This window comes from Botryllus schlosseri, chromosome 5 (assembly GCF_051294905.1).
Source record: "Botryllus schlosseri isolate E-star chromosome 5, Bs_hap1, whole genome shotgun sequence".
NCBI lineage: Eukaryota > Metazoa > Chordata > Ascidiacea > Stolidobranchia > Styelidae > Botryllus > Botryllus schlosseri.
In genome coordinates, this window is record NC_137240.1 from 23,569,958 (window position 1) to 23,588,514 (window position 18,557).

General features: G+C 39.2%; 1 protein-coding gene across 1 annotated transcript in view; it reads right to left on the minus strand.

Annotated features, from left to right (window-relative positions):
• The window catches only part of LOC145440003 (uncharacterized), a 45,758-nt gene extending 39,779 nt beyond the window's left edge, over nt 1-5,979 (minus strand). The window contains exons 1-2 of the mRNA XM_080317666.1: nt 3,454-5,979; nt 2,421-2,501 (exon numbers count right to left, since the gene is read on the minus strand). Of these exons, the coding sequence (XP_080173792.1) occupies nt 2,421-2,501; nt 3,454-3,529 (157 nt within the window). The 5' untranslated portion in view covers nt 3,530-5,979. The remainder of the gene's footprint in view (nt 1-2,420; nt 2,502-3,453) is intronic.
• Nucleotides 5,980-18,557: the final 12,578 nt, after the last annotated feature.

Genomic DNA, 18,557 nt, shown 5'->3' on the forward strand with positions numbered 1-18,557 from the left:
ATTATATTCACTGATACTTTCGTGAAAACATATTTGTCTCTCCATAACTACTGTGCGCGATGCGAAACAAAAATTCTTGGCTTTACTTGACTTTTATGAATAATAAATGTTGATACTTCGTGAAAGCAATCCCGAAATTCCTCAGGCTATCTTTCGGATTGGGGGGGTTAAACTACTTCTGCTTGACAAACTGAAAATAGCGAAAAGTAAGTAAGTAGATCACAAAATATTACGAAGTAGAAGTAGGAGTAGAGAAAATCAAATCTACTTGAGTAAGTACCAAAAGTAGAGGAAAAGTACTTGAGTACTTCCAAAAAGTAGAAGTGCTTCGTTACTGACCACCTCTGAGTATGTGTCAAATTATAATCTAACTCAACTATTTGAATTTAGTTTGGAGCAATCAACGTTTTTCAAGTATAGAACCAGAGGTGATCAGTAACAAAGTACTTCTACTTTTCGAAGTATTTCAAGTATATTCTGCCTACTTGCACAACTCACTCAAGTAGTTATAATTTTTGATTACTCCTACTTTTACGTGACAGTTCTCATTTTTTAGGCATAACCAGGCCTAAACATACTCACTTTTTTACTTGTAAATCGCCACTTCTAGTTCAGAAAATGACGTCACCTCTACTTCTACTTGAATACCGACGATGACTACGTTGTCCAACTTTGAGTTGAACCAGAAGTACTAAATTAGATTTCTGATCCATTGTAGGGGTAATCACCGATTTGGTAGACGTGACAAAAACCGCTGCTTATGAAGTGATCAATATCGAAAGTACTCAAAGCAAAATCGATTGCGATGGATCATTGCCTATGGCAGTGGTACCCGAACTTTTTAGACCGCGACCCAAATCTGCATCTCGTAACCCAAGCCTCACGCGTCAAAAAAGAATAATCTTTAATATTAGTATACGCCCTATGTGTGACTCAGAGAACGCGGAGACAACAGTTGTACATGAAACATGTCTGAAGCACGAAACTCACAAATTAGGGTACATTATTTTCCGCTATGGGTCGCATTTATACTGCATTTGTACTACTGTTCGGTTCCGACTATTTCGACGACTGGGCATATCAACACCACCGTATATTGGCCAAAACTACATGCCTTCGTGTGTCCCGACGATGAAGGGGTTGAGCTCGAAATACCTATGTATTACATTACCGCACACGCTAGTTGCACACCCCTTCACTAAAGCATATACCAGTCATGTCCACAGTGTTTTTCAGAGAAACCGATGTCGGACAAGTCTTATCATGAATACAAACCAATTTCTGTAATACAAAGGTCACCACATTTTGATAATCAAGTCATAGTGTAGTAACGACTTTTCTACGTGTCTAGCTTATTGGCTATAATCAGCCTCGGAAATCTAACGACTATCCAGAGGATATCGCACCATGCGCGACGAATTGCTCAGTTACATGAAAGTCAACAGTTTTATGTTGAAAGATCGCTCTGGTGCGGTGGCGACCCATACTTTAGGAACCCCTGGCCTATAGTATATTGGAAAAAGTTTGACTGTATGTATATAGCTGGGGTATCTACATATGTAAGTGAGCTAAGCGTGGATTTATCGGTTATGATACACTATTATTTCAGTTGCTACAATCGTGTAATCCGATGGTCAAACTTAGGGCAACCGAACAGTTTTATCCGTGTAAGACTAACTCAAAAAGTTCTTTGATTTTCATCGATTTGTATCAAATGTTCTCCTATATCATTTCTATCAAAGAAGACATTATAAATAAGTAATCGTAAATAATCTCTCGAAATAGCAAATTTGCAAATTGTTTCATTCCTCATTATGCTGAATCTTCAGCGTAGTCATCATTCGTAACGAGTCTGCGACATCATCACCAAATTCCGAAGAAGTAAAAGAGTACACAGTCAGTTCAGAGTTTTCAGGAAAATGGGTCAAAATACATCTGCCGCATTTTTCGCCGAAACGAAAATGGTAATGCTGAACCGTTCTATACATGTTACCTGGAACTCAAAGAAAATACGCGAATATTTGTGGGCTGATATGTAACTTTAGCCCAATAGGCCGTAGTCCAAGACGGCAGTTTAGAGATCATAACAAAATATTACACTGGTCAACAAAATGAAAAAATAAAAATTGGCAGAACATCTGAGAGCCGTTTCTGGGGCTTTCGAGGTTGCTGATTACTAATATATATCACATTAGTTTTGCCAGATTGGCTCTTGTTCAGAAGATAGGTATACCCCTAAAAAAGCTCAAAATTGCTGTATTTACCCTTGAATATTTCACTTGGTAGGAAGAAAATCATATCAGTATAATCAGTATATCCGACTTGAAATCAGGTTTTCCCGGTTAGTAGCCGACTACAAGAAAATTATGTGAGAATAGATATACCTATTGGAATATTAAATTAGAAAAACCAATACCTACCGTAGTCTCCTCCAATGATGTTCACTGTGCTATTTTGCATTGTCAGTTGACTGTTGTCACCATCGAAAAGTAATACACTGCCTGTATGAGATACGAATATTTTTGTGAAAAGTTGTTTGACTTACGACGCACCACTAATCGTAGCTTTTACAATAACTTTGTCCTCCTCCCCATGTGATCCGCATATGGTGTGTCTTACAAAAAGCCTAGAAGTGGGACGCGTTACAAGTCGGCAGATACGGAATAAAAATGAAGAACATCGGCCTGGTGTAAATGACCGTTGTAGTCGACAAACACCATGAATGCCACAAACAAACAAACAAACTTCGTCTCGCACCAGCCGCAGTGAAATAATATTTGCGCACTAAATTGATTACCTATAATCAAAAGTCTGGTTTGAAAGCGGGTGTTGTGGCAGGCATACAGTGTATCAGCCCGTCTGAGCATGCGACACGCGCGACAGAATGACGTAAAATTGACTTTCTGCTTTCCTTTTCTGATACTATTATCATATTTTCCTAATAACGATTCAAGTACCACCAGGCACGTATATAGTAATACATTCTAATTACAGACTCACATTTGCAAGTTACTGAAACGCAATTTTCCCCGGATAAGGGTTCTTAAATTATGGATCACAAAGGTTGTCATATTGATTCGCCACGGCACCAGAGTGATATGTTAATACGTATGCAATATTTGTTGAATATTTTTGCAAAAAAAGTTCTTCGCGCAAATACGTGTGGACATTTTTTTAATGTCCAGGGTCACTTACGAGGGAAAAAAGTTATCTTTTGAATTAGACACTTTATGGCCGGGACCGGTGGCCTACTTGTTACACATCTGAACAAAATATATTCAAGTATCTTCGTTCCCATTTTTGTAAAATAATCGGTTGGTTTGCGCGGATGGTGCTCAAAAAAGTTGAAAGGCACTGATCCGTGTCAGGGCAATGATGTTATACACAGTCAATATCGTTAATAAGCCCAACATTTCTGTCAACTCGTAGTGCTTATTTCCTGATTAAACGTACCAGATTCATCAACCTCTCGTGATTGGATCCCATCCCGATCCTGTTGACGTTCATCTTCATCAGCCATTGAAGCCATATGTCATTTGGAGGATATTTTACAATACACTAACAGGTAACTGTGATGCAGAAGCAGCTAAAACTGTTAAAACCAGCAATGAACAAAACTTCGTATCAATGACTCCATTGAAAATCAATCTATTCGCGGATGACTCTGATCATCGTGAATGATAATTTCGATGATGAGTAAAAAATGGCGACTGGCACAGTGGGTCAAGGTAAACCATCAAGACGTGGGTGGAGCCTGGGTGCCACCATGATTTTACCAGTCAGCGATTTCTTTGGATTTGGTCGATTTTTATGTCTTATACACTAGCGGTTTAATTTCCATATCGCGATTTGAAATTCAGGCGATCATCGTGTTTGTTTGGTCAATGTGCATGCTATATCTGGCGTAACCGCCAATATATTTTTTCAACTCATGTATATTTTGTTCGACAAAGGGGGGCTCTTCCTTGATATTCCAAAGCTGACGATGTACCTATTGGTCGAAATTTCGGTATCATACAAATCTTTGCTGCTCCCTCACAGCCAAGTCCTCCCCAAAGCGGTAACAGCTGATGACATCGCATTGTGTCTTATCGCATTGTACATTGTGTGTGACTTGTTCAGATGAAAAATATAACCCAACGATTATATTATACTTAGATGTATAATCAGTGCATTTGATAATTTTAATTCCGACTTTCATTCGTTACAAGACCCTATAAGCATGCACTTAGGAAGTCGGCTCCTACACTGATATTAGCCACGCATGGTCGATTTCGGTACGAATTAAGAATCCACTGCCCGAGCTATTCCGTGTAACGGTGGCTTGTGATATCGAACTTACGAGGATTATAAGGAGAGAGAGAGAGAGAGAGAGAGAGTCTTTATTTTCATACAACCAAAATACATAACAACAGGCGGCAATAATGGTGGTATAGAAAATATGCATGTACATGTACAGTATTCGGTGTTAGATAGAAATGATCGTTACGACCTTGAGGGTCAACTAGTCTGATCAGGGAGAGAGACAGAGAATCTTTATTCGTATACCATACATATTAACATTACACAACAAATATGTAGGCCTAACAGTGAATGCGACATGCAAAGTAGATAGTCTCGATATGACAATGTATTCAGAGCCGAGCCACCCAAGACAGGAGCTATTTCCACAGTTGATAACTAGTAAATGAAAAATAAAAAAAACTAACTAAGCAACGAAAAGAAAAACAAGACTCAGTATAATGGAACAATTTGAAATACAATGCAAATACAGTTTAGCGTTGGTTAGAGATAAGAGAAAGAAAACATTGTTTTTAAATGCACAAGAGTCTAAATTACGGAGATTAGGTGGTAGCTTATTCCAAATATTGGCAACAATAAAACCGATTGAATTTTACAGTAGACTGGTAGAGTGGTATTGCACAGACAGAGACAAGTTAGAATAAAATCTGGTATGATGTTGGTGGGTATCTGAAGGTATGTTTAACAGATTATCAAAATATAGTGGCAGTTCACCCTGATGATAGCTATGCAATATTTTCACTACCTCAAATTTGAAAATTTGAATATTCCAACGCTTCGATACATTCTATTACAATATTCATGCATAGATTTCCGACAGAGAATGCGTATGGCTCGGCTTAGCAAGACTTGCAATTCCTGCAGATGTTTTTTGGCAGCAGGTCCCCAAACTAAGATCCCGTATAAATGAGATAGCAGTGAATTAAAGCATGGTAGACTGATCTGAGTGTTTGATGAGGAATTAAATTTGTAAGGCGATATAGAGCCTCGACACCATGCGATATTTTCGTTTTTATATTGTTGATATGATCAGACCATCCGAGTTTATCATCAATGATAATGCCGAGATGTTCAACTGTTTTATGTGTATCAAGATGTGCGTTAAATATTATAATCCCACTGCGATTCGCTTGTGTATGAAATACGTGAGTTTTGATTTTGTAGGCATTGAGCTGAAGTTGGTTGTATGCCATCCATTTTGACACTGACGATAGCTTAGTGCTAATGTTGTGAAATGCATCAGATAAATTTTTATCGGGTATAACGAGACTGGTGTCATCCAGTGCTGGGATCAAGTCACTACCTTCGAGTCACGAGTCATCTCGAGTCATTGCATATTTTGACTCGAGTCAAGTCAAGTCAATCGACTTTCAAAGGTGACTCGAGTCAAGTCAAGTCACTCGTTTTTTGGAGATGACTCGAGTCATGTCGAGTCAAGTCAAGTCATGAGTCAAGTCACAATTCAAGTCAAATTGAATTTTTGAAGTATGAGTGATGATGCAAAGTCATTACATTTTGCTAACTTGGTGAAGGACAGATGAATTGACTACTTATCTTGAATCAAATAACGAATATAAAGTTAAACATACATGCAAAAAGGTGTTGTATCGCTCACGCACACGAAGAACTGCTAATAAAATACGGGAGTAACTGTAAAGCTACATGCTACAGTCTGTTATTATCAGGGCCGTAACAGCACTTCGTCAGCCCCCCCCCCAAAACGTTGGTTTTGCCCCCCCCCCATATGGTGGTAAACCGGACTTCTGGGGGGCTTCGCCCGCCAGATCCCCCTCCGACTATACGCTGTTTACATTGGATCTACGCTGTTTCTTCATTGGCTGTCCGTTTAGTGGGTCAGCTTTGCCTGCTTAATAGTGCGAAGCGCGAAAAATTTCTATTATTCGTGACTGAATCGGTCAATATGATCGGTATTGCTTATTATTGCTATAAATTTTTATCCTCTCTCTGCTTCCGTAATCTAATTTACCGGTAGAGCTAAGTGAGGTGTGCTTGAAAAATAATAATTGTACATCTCCGGGTGTATACCCGTTGGCAGGAACGAAACAGCACTTCGTCAGGCCCCGCAAAAAACTTGAGTCTTGGGCTCCCATAGGGTGATAAACCGACCCCCCTCCCAATCACGTTGTTCGCTTTTGCCACGAAATTACAGTTGTACTGTATTGTTCAGTTAGCCAGCGCCAAGCGCGAAAATTTTTGATGATTCATGATAAAATCGGTCAATAAGAGCGAAAATTGCATATATGTTGCTATCAATTTCTTGTCTTCTCTACTTACGTAATCAGATTTACCGGCAGAGCTGAGAGAGGGGTCTTTGAAACTGTAGAGCGCGTAAATAATAATTAAACATCTTCTGACGGGTGGACCCGTTATTGGTATGATTTCGTTGCATGATGTTACTTCGTGACCTCCTGTCTGCTATATCAAAAATATAGGATCGCCCAAACGTACTAAACTAATAGATCACACGGTTTCAAATTGGTATTTCTTCACTGGCATCTAATTTTTCCCTGCGAGGTGGTATTTGTCTTGTGAGGTTCAGACTACCAAGACAGGAACATTCGGCGCCAGTCATTTAGGTGCCTGTGAACAAATAAACCTATATGTATTTCGTATATATAACGAAGTTTTCGGTCTCCGTAAGGGCAGTCCTTTTCGGCCAAGGTTTCTCGCTGCCGATCGTTCTGGCACGCTTCTTGGAGTCGCGTGATACATGGCCTAATACTGTATATGTCTTGGTGCGTCGTGGCGCGGCAATGGCCAACGCCGATATGCCCATTTCTATATATCTTGCGTGTTTTGTCTTGGGAGAAGAGTACCCAATAATCATAACATCTGGCAACGTGAAATCGCGCACTGCGCGAAAAATTTTTGAAAAAGTTGCATAAAGTTTAAAAAAAATACCCTATAATTTATGCTAATTCACCAAAAAATTTAGGGCCCTCTTTCGAGCTCGGGCCCCCCAATTGGGGGGTTTGGGGTGCGGCAGTTACGGCCCTGCACCCATTGGAGGTGTCGTCATTTATTATCGAAGTAGGTCGACAAGATGCACTCCGCAATTTTCCCAATGACTGAAAGTATGCACCATCTCGACTCTTTTTTGTAACTACTTACTAAAATGCATTTCATATATTTATTTTCTACTACCGCATGACGCATTTTCACAAGTCTTTGAAATCGCTATTTCTACTTGCAATTGATTGGAAACTGGTGAAGTAAATACTATTTGTACTTGAGTACCTGCGCTGACTTCTTTGCCAACATATTGAGAGTCAGTATGGTCGATGGATTTTTAGGTTTGTTTGCTGGTTTTAAATTAATGGTATCCTCGAGAATACAATGAAAAAACGGATTTTATCGGAATAAGTGAATCGCAAACTCATTTGCAATATTTTCAACAGATATGTAAGTATTCTACCTTTTATTAGTGTAGTACATAGTCTGTTTTCCACTTGGAGTGTGTTTATATTTACTCTTACAATTTCGAAAAGTTTCTACAAACACTATATGAACTGATGTTGGAGAATGCTCGTTCGTCTAGATAGGAATCTCGTATTTCATGCATTACGATGATGGCAGCCAGGCGGCAGTTATAGCCACACTACGACAACGTAAGCTGTGATCTTTCCGTTTGCGGTCAATTTATTTGTGATGTAACAATGGCGGATTAGTGAAACGTACAAACAGTAAATGACTGGTTGTTCTTACAGGTGACACCGGCGTATCGCGGACAACCCGAACACACATAAGATATGATGATTTAATCGACATCGTTTACCTAATGACTTGAAATTGACTCGTAAATTTTGCTCCGAGTCACGAGTCAATCCCCATTTCTGAAGCGCCGAGTCAAGTCAAGTCAAGTCATTTTTGCAAAGTGACTCGAGTCTAGTCAAGTCATACGAAAAAGTTGACTCGAGTCAAGTCATGACTCGAGTCATCCCAACACTGGTGTCATCAGCACACAGCGTGATGTCACGTCAAATAAATGACCAATATCATTGATGTAAATTATGGACAGCAGGGGCCCGAGAACTGATCCCTGAGTTACACCAGTCTGTATCGGTAGTAATTATGAACGCGTTGTTCCAATATGAACAAATTGTTTCCTACTATTTAAGTAAGATTCGAAATACATTTTTGCAAGTTCATGTATACCACGTATTTCACACCCGCATCGAACAGGTACACTTGACTCTATACAGGATACGTTAACAGAACCCTTATTCGGTATGAGAGAATTTCGTTGCTACTTTTTTTCTGCGATGATCATATGCTAGAATCGGGCACACTGAGACAACCAGATAATTCTAGTTGTCTAATTGGACTAAATTAGAGCGAAGTCCCAATGCTTAATCTAATTTGTGAAATGTTGCTATGCCCTAATTCTAATTGTAATCTAATTTGTGACATACTTCTATACTTTAATTTTAATTCTATCTATTTTATTGTTATCCTGAAATTGGCTCTGTCCGCGGTATTTTACAACAATATAACAAGAATATCACTCTCGCGCAGGGAAATGCAGTGCCAAGCCATCATCTCATTGCACCAGTGGTTCCCAAACTGTGGTATGCGTGCCACTCGTTGTAGCCTACGAGGGAGCATCTGAAGTGGTACGCAAGAGCATCTCAAATGGTAGGTACTCGAGTAATCTCAGTGACCTATGACTTTTTGTATCGAATTCAAAATATGTAGATGCAGATTTTTAGATCAAATCTCTGAAAAAAATTCCTCCGCTTGGCGTGATTTGCTGTCTCGGTTATTGTTAATTATTGAGCTTTATCACCATTTCAAGAAATTGAATACCTGATCAGTAGGGCAAATTTTTGTTACTCTAAATTCGCAAGAAAGTTGCACTTAATTTTGACAAAAGTGGCAATAATAATTTTTGTTGAATTAGTAGGGTATGAGATACTCGTAAGGTTCCGTTGTATCACCTAGTTACTTTGCCATTTCACAAACATTCTGGCAAGACCGCCAAAAATTCTGGCGAGACGCAGCATGAAAATTACGAAATGCAGGAATAATTTTCCTAAAAAGCCAAACAGCACAGCGATGACCCCTCCCCCTAAAACAATTCAAATAGCACACCACAAACCCCTAGGTCTGCACACTATACCCAAGGCTTTGCAGAAACACTCACTCTCGGCGACTTTAACAGGAATAATAGCCTGAATATGGTGACCCAGTGAAAATTTAATTTTCGGCCCTCTCGCCTGGGCGTTCCTGAAATGAGAAACTATCTCTAATTTAAACGACAGAAATAATAAAGCGATCTATTTGCATATTGTTCGGACACGACCGTGCTTGACAGGGGTAGTTGAACTCCTTGCTTGCAAGTCATTGTGTCATAGATAGCATTGAGATGAAGCTAGCCCATCATGTAGCTCTTTGTTATGGAAATAAATGAGAATAGAACCATAATCGAAATAGTTTATAGTACGGTTTTAAATCACACATTTACATTTTTACGCAATATTTGATCAAAGTTGCAGTAAAAATTGATATGAAAAATCGAGAAAAGTTGCAAAAAGTTTCACTATAAAATCCCTCAACCAGCTTATAACATCATAGTACATAGATTCTGAGTATCTAGGAAGCTGTCGGAAGCTGTAAAAAAGGTTGCAAAAGTTGCAAAAACTTGCCCCACTGATCAGCCAACCAAATATTGTCTTTTTCTCAAACCATTTATGCCAAACCAATATTGGTACTATTCACTTAGGATCAAGCTACAACAATCACCTTCCGCACTTTCACGCTATTAAACTTTATTCCGGCCGATATAACGAGGTGATAGGTAGTCATACGTGATGAGCTCGATAAAAATACTCGAAATGGTACGCGCATAAAATAATATTGGGAACCACTGGCTTACATCGTAAAGTCGTAGTAGTTATTGTGACCAATAATATCCACATTGGCACAGTAGCTTCACGAGCTTGTAACTTTCGAGCAACCTTGTAGTTTCTATCACAAACAGAACATCGGTAAAAATAAGATAGCTTGTTCACTTTCAGGCCCTCCACTACACCAAGAAAAACAGGAAGACTGCTTCAGATCTCACGAAACAAAATATATTAGGCGATGAGGTGAATAGAAATTTTGCAGCAGAGCGTGAGAGTATGGACTGTAATGTTTTGAGTTAACAGAAAAGAGAAATCGTTCTCCTCATCTCAAGGCTGCTGCTCGAGAACACGTAGGCATGACTGCAACATCAGCTCCACCGAAATGAGTTTTAACCATGCAGGAGAAGTGTTTAGTGCGAAACGGGCCAAGCTTGATGTACAGACGTCAACTCTTCGGATATGAACTTAACTGAATATCACTTTATTTCGTCTTCATTCTGAATTTCATTCAATTTCCAAGTTACTGTGAATTCAGTATTTCTAATTCCAGTCTAATTTTAAAAAAATGTGTAGTTGTAGTATTCATTCTAATATAATTAGGAAAAATCGTGTAGCTCAAATTTTAAATATAATGTAGTTTGGGATAGCTGAAAGTCTGGAAGCGGGCACCAATCGGCATTGCGCCGTTCTTTATTCGACGTTTTAATGTGCTTTAAACAAGTCGTATATCATGCCAGCAAGTGTAGCAGTTTAAACGAGAATGCACAGGTCATCAGCGATTAAGCTGTGCAACGGATGCATTTTGACTTATCAAGCAAACTACGTATCAATTTTCAAAAATCACATAATGCAGCCTAATCTCTGCCATAATGTTATCTTCGAATATCGATTGAAGGAAGTTTGCAAATGTAATGAATGACGTAATCGAAATCGTAAATGACTACGGCGGGATTTCGATTTAATCGTGGCACATTGATGTAGTAATCTCCCCGCGTCTGGTGGCAACAATGCAATATGACCATGTGTCCGAATGTTCAAGTGACAAAATGGTGATGGCGAAAGGTCACAATAACCACGTGTCGCCGCTACCAAAAGTATCCATGTTCAAGCTTTCCTTTCTACAGCAGTGATTCCCAAACTATGTTCCGCGGCACAGATTTTTAAAATCGTACGATACGGTGGATCTCATCTGTACCTTTCGGTGTAGGGATCAAGTCACTACCTTCGAGTCACGAGTCAATTCGAGTCATTGCACATTTTGACTCGAGTCAAGTCAAGTCAATCGATTTTCGAAGGTGACTCGAGTCAAGTCAAGTCACACGATATTTGAAGGTGACTCGAGTCAAGTCGAGTCAAGTCAAGTCACGAGTCAAGTCACAATTCAAGTCAAGTTGCCTTTTCGAAGTACGAGGCATGATTACGTCATTGCATTTTGCTGGCTGTCCGAAATACAGATTGAGTGATCATTGATTCTGAACCAATGAAATAATATAGAGTTAAAGAAGGCGCTGTATCGCTCACATATACGTAGAACTGCTAAACTACGTAAGTAATTGCATAGTCTTAGTTTATAGTTACCAGCCAAAATACAGAATAGAAAAACGAATTGATAAGATGCAATACATTACCAGAGGTGGTCAAAGTAGTCGAGAAAGCTACTCAAGTAGAAGTAGAAGTAGCGACGCAAAAATCTACTTAAGTGCAAGTAGAAGTACTTCTTCCATAAGCAACCTAAAACTACTTGTAGTAGAAGTAGAATTTGCTGACTTTAAATCTACTCAAGTAAGTAAGTAGTTTTGAATTACGGCCTTCAGTTCAGTCGAAGAGCAATACGGAGAAGTTGTATGGATACGATGTTAGCACTTTGCGCGATTCGTATACGATGATAAAAAATATGGCGTAACCTAAAAACGCCAGTGTAATTGTATTTTAGGAAAATAGACGGCGGTGCTACACTTGCTTTTAAACATAAATATGTATGTTCTCGAGACAAAAGAACTGAAACTAATTAGAACTCTAAGTAATGATACTGCGAATTGAACGAGAAATACCAATACTACATCAGAAAGACATAAAATGTATCTTATGTCTTTTGTCGAGACATTATTAATGGTGGTCCGCTAAAACAGATCTAACGCTCAAAAAGTCAGAGCCCGCTCCTCCAGATTAGAACGCGCCATGGGCTTCTATAGATTACGATATGATGGGTGAATGCTAGATTGCAAAACGGGGGTTTCAAACGTTATGATGGGCCATATATACAGTGATGAAATATGTCATATGGGTGACAATGCGGAGCAATGCAACCTAAATAATATTCACTGTCTTAAAAACATATTTCTAACTCTATATCTACTTGATGTGAAGCTCGACGGGAATTATGGTTTTGACATAAATTTTCTTAAAATAGAAAGTTAGAACTCCGTGAAAACAGCCCGAGAATTCCCCTGTTTCTCTTTCTAATCGGGGGGGGGGGTGACACTACTTCTACTTGACAAACTAAATATAGCGAAAAGTAAGTAAGTAGATTACAAAATAATATGAAGTACAAGTAGGAGTAGCGAAATTTTTTATCTACTTGAGTAAGTACCAGAAGTAGAGGAAAACTACTTGAGTACTTCGAAAAAGTAGAAGTACTTCGTTACTGACCACCTCTGTACATTACCCACTTACGAATTGACATGATATAATTCGAGCCTGTGCCAATGGTTGATGACTATAAACTATATTCGAATTCAATTTCAATAAAACAAGAGGTTTGGTTAAGGTAAGAAAAGAACAGAGAACAGAAATATACATTTTTCTACTTACGACATCGTAAGCTATAAGCTTCGACCACTTCGTTTGCGGTCAATATATTTGTGAGAGAACAATGGAGGCTCAGTAAAACGCACGATCATTTGAATGATTAGTAGCCCTCACGGTTACACCAGCGTTTCGCGAGCAATCCGACCATATGTAAGATACAATGATTTTTACCGACACCGATTACTTGATGACTTGAAATTCACTCGTGAATTTTGCTCCGAGTCACGAGTCAATCCACATTTTTGATACTCCGAGTCAAGTCAAGTCAAGTCATTTTAGCAAAGTGACTCGAGTCAAGTCAAGTCATACGAAAAAGTTGACTCGAGTCTGACTCGAGTCAAGTCATGACTCGAGTCATCCCAACACTGCTACCTTTACGTACCACGTTATCGCCTTACTAACGTAAGCATCGAATTTTGCGAGTTGACGAACTATATCGCTTCGAAGTATCAAAAGTTGTTCACAAATAGTTTTCCAATAGTTTGCCTGCTGTGCTTGATGACTTTTTCATACCTAGTAAAAATATCCACTCCTATTACACGAGATCGTCGTCGAAGGGAAATATCTACTTACCCCACCCAATAGCAATCTTACAAAGAGATCTATCGACTACTCAGGACCTATCATCTGGAATGCATTTACATCACATATCCGTGAATTGCCTTATAATAGATTCAAGAAAGACCTACGTAATTACCTCTTTTCGTTACATTAACACTGTTGCCTTACCTCGCTCAGACATTGCTTCATTGATCATTTGCTACCGCCGTCTACTTTTATTTTTATTTTCCTCCTTTTGAACTAACATTTTTCCAGCCAGACTGTATAGAGTCAAGTGTACCTGTTCGATGCGGGTGTGATCAAACTAGTTGACTCTCAAGGTCGTATCGATCATCCTAACCGAATACTGTGCAGTGTGCATGCATATTTTCTGTACCACCATCATTGCCGTCCGTTATGTATTTTGATTGAATGAAAATAAAGACACACACACTCTCTCTCTCTCTCTCTCTCTCTCTCTCTCTTTCTCTCTATTTCTCTCTCTCTCTCTCTTTCTCTCTCTCTCTCTCTCTCTCTCTCTCTCTCTCTCTCTCTCTCTCTCTCTCTCAGGTGTGCGGCGAATATTTTTGTACTACTGGAAAATAACCTCATATATATTGATACAAGTCATGAGGCAAGCATATGCGACTTAAATAAGCTCTACCTCCTTCATAGCTAATAAATAGATACATGTTACCATTACTATGGAACCAATCATGACATTACCTATGTGCAGTGCAGTTTCACGACATAATTGGGCTGTTATGTGTCGAAAGTAAGTCTTTCATTCGTTTCACGCTCGTGGTGAAACAACTCATACATAAACAATAAACGCGAGCACACTGTCTGGACTTCAACTTGTATTGCAATATTACTTTTACTTTTCAGGATTTGCAAGCAATGAATCTAACAATCTTTCCGCAGCAAAACAGCACATTTTTCTAGTGTGTCACATCTCAGAAAAGTTTGGAAACCACTGTTCTGCATGTGCCCACGGACCACTCGAAAGATGTGGTCGATAGTTGTTATTCCAACATCGCTTTCTTTGCCTATCCATAACTTATTTCCGATTTCAAGTTGAAATTAGAAGCATCGAATCCTGACGTTTGTACTAAACTTGTTAACTTGCCGATCGCCGGTCGTCATAATTGGCATGAAAGCGTACCCCGTACTGCATGATTTGCCATACATGAATGGAATTATCAATTATCAAACAACATCGCTAGCGATACGCACTTCTTCATATGTATGAAACTTGCTATTCAAGCCTTTCACCAGCATGACGACAGCATTCTCATCAATGTATATGGTAGGCCTACTTTCGTGTCTACTGATCTCGTTCATCACTCTCGTCATTTCGTATGATACTCGAAGTGATACACCCCTAATTATCATGACAAGTAGCCTACATGGCGATATGCAATGTGGTGATGAATGTAGCTAGAACAGCTTGTCATAAGATGTGAGAAGTACCTTTTGACAGAACAGCCTGTTCTAGGTTTGACATATCACTCTCAATTTAACTTTGAGAAATATAAATGGTCCCCTGTTAGCTATTGTTTCGCTCACATCACATCACATCGGTTCATCATATCATACCAAAGTATGCTATTCAAAATGCGTTCTTCTTGGCCAGATTATGACAAATGCTAGCTCCCGACTAAACGTTTTTTGTGTTCTCCAAAGCTTGGCTTGACGGTCGAATACGTCTATACTTAGTAATTCAGCAGCTAAATATTGCACCGACCTTATGACATTCCTCCGATTTGTCAGGCACGTGTTCCATTAACTCCTTTCCCAGATTGTGCGCGATTCAATGCTATGGCTTTATTTATAGCTTGACAACGGGTCAAACTGTTGATTGTCAGTCGATTGTATAGTATAACTTTTGTAAAATAGGTTAGTCCTAATCTAATGAATGTCAACCACCTTTATCTTGTACTTTCCCAATGGTTATTATTTGCTATTCTCGGGAAGCGAGTGGCGTCACGGTACCACTGTTTGTTGGTTTGAGTCTCGACTCTACCAAGTTTCTCTGTGTCGGAGGTTTATCTGGGATCCTCAACGCCGACCTCACTGCGATTGCAGTGACTTAAAAAGCATATAAAGTACAGTGAGCAAAGCTTGGAAGTCGGCAGCAAATCTCCGATGAATGGAGGCGCGTGGACTGCAACGCGAAAGTTGCCCTTCTTTTTTTTAGTCAACCGACCACGAAGTGTGAAAAAGTTACCATCATTTCAGGATTTTCCACCGGTTTTCCATGTCCGTAAATTCTGAAAAAGTGTCCTCTGAAAAGATTTTCTGAGGAAGTTTGGGGCTGTTTTCACGGAGTATCAACATTTAATTTTCATAAAAGTTGAGTATAGCCCAGAATTTTCGTCTCGCTTCGCGCACATATAGTGGATATGGAGTGACCGATAAGATTTCATGAGAGTATCGGTGAATATAATTTAGGCAGCGGGTCGCGGGATTCCGCTCACTCCGCATTGTCGGCCATATGAAATAATTCGTCACACTATATGTGGCCCATCAACATGTTTTAAACTGATGATTCCCAATCTAGCATTAACTCTCATATCGTAATCTAACAGTCCATGCGTGCCCTAATCTGGAAAAGTGGACTCTTTATTTTTCTTTAGCTTTGAACCTGTTTTAGCATACCACCTTTGAAATATTCTGGACTAAAGACATGAAATAGATTTTCCGCTTTTAGATGTAGTGTTTATATTTCACTTTCAATTCACCGTATCATACTTTGAGTTCTAATCAGTATCACACATGTTGAAGGATAAAAGTGTAGTAATGCCTTTAATTTCCGGAAAGAAAGCTACACAATGTGGCATTTTTACGATCCACCATATTTTTTATTAATGTTTACTAATCGCGCAAAGTGTAGCCTATACACCGTATCTGATACAACTTCTCTGTATTGCTCTTCGACTAAACTCCTGGTCTTATAACATGGGGGAGGGCTCCATAACATGATATTTTCTAAATCGGGCTGTTCGAGTAAACAGAAGATTAGTATCGCATTTCCATATCAATACGATCATTTTCATCCCATGATGCGGACGAATGTTATGCTGTCGAAAATTGGATACCTCCTGGTATGCATCAGTATGATTCAAGCTCTGCGCACCTTTCGCATAGCTCGATTTGCAGCTTCTGACAATCCATGCGAACGAATCACGATCGTTTTCACAACTACTTACTTACTTGAGTAGATTTAAAATCAGTCAATTCTACTGCTCGTTTTAGGTCGCTTATGGAAGAAGAGCACTTGAGTAGCATCTACGTCTACTCGAGTAGCTTCCTTGACTACTTGGACCACCTCTGCATTTTGGTCAGGTATCTTATTACGGTAGTGTAGCACAGCCCGCCAGCGTTAGGCCGTTGTATTTGGATGCCAGATATGACATTGTTCAGCAATATAGTAAATGCACCGTCGTCAGCCTGTCAAGTGTCTAATGCGTAACTGGCGGAGTGGTAATCACTCTTCATGGTTTGTTTAAATAGCCACACATTGGGCTACTTGTAAGTGCTCTGGTTTTTCGATACACACATTAATTTAATTTACTATCGACAACTACATGGAATTGAATGGTATAGTTGATTTCGTCTCTACGCGACGGGCGACCACAAGTATCTTGATAACGCCTTACCAAGTACCAACGTGACATGCCTTGGCAGGCAAAATGAGGCCCTCGAAAGATCTTGAGATCGATAGATGTGAATACACATAATTAATAACATAGGTAGCATTCGGAAAACGTCAGTAACCAAAGAACAGTCTTAACTCATTTCATACCAGATTAAGTATCCCAAGATCGTAAATTCTGTTTAATTTCTGAAATGACAGAAGGTCAACTTAGAATTTTATTATACTAGATATGAATCATTCATAAAATCAATGATTAAAGTGTTAAATGATGTGCCGCAAAATCCGATATGTGAGACGGGTGAAGACCTAATTCGTGTTGTACTGCATATTAGCCTACCTGAACCTAGTTTTCGATCCGAAGCGAAGTACGATTATCACAATTCGTTGTCGCTCAGTCAGATGTCACCTCACTCGTTTACGGCTGAACAGTGAACAATGACCAAGCATATGCATGAAACATGCATGATTTAAATATAGGTACGTGATTATACGACGGTACGACGAGTGAACGCAGACATTTGTCATAATAGCACTGCACATTGCACTCGGATTTGGCAAAGAACCAAGTGAGAGGATTTGAAAATTCTATATTGTAATGTAATTCAATCCAAATCCGAAGCTGCAAATCGTAATCCCGATCCTAATCTAGAAATGTTGAATATTTTATTCCTAATCTTAATCCTAATCAGATTGAAACATACATTCCACATAGAAAGCCTGCATCTTATGCATATAAATATGTGAAAAATAAATAAACGCATAATGAGTGTCAATGTAGGCTACATGAAGTAACTTTGGTAGGACGTGAAACTTTGTCGCCGTTCTCCACAGGACATCAATCTCCCCGAAAATCGGACAATCCAATCTTAATCCTTTACCGAAAAAATCTCAAATCCTAATCCAATCCAAATCCGTCAAAAATTTCACAATTCCGGTTTTCCCAAATCCTAATTCTCATCCATACTCATCTCTGCAAAGAACATTCTAATTAGCCTACTGGTCACGGTAGTCGGTCATGTGTATATCCGGGTAAAACTGGGATTCCAAAGCTTAAATTTAAGCAATAAGATGTGATTCAGCCAAATTACAAAACATTCTGTTGATTTCATATTTGCGATTTGAACATACCGGTATTCTTGTTCCACTGGCCCAAACATTTTTGGGTAGTGCTCGGATATCCATTTTTTAAATTATCTGGTATTGAATTTGTAAACGGTATATCGCTTCTTTCGGTAATTACTCATTCGGCTACATAATAATGCTAGACACTCATTCTAATAATAATTAGGCTACTGACGGATACCTATACGCCGAATTTAGATAGGTTGCTGGGTGCGTGTCAAAGCAACGAACCATCGAGTGGCGAAGCATCGTATTGG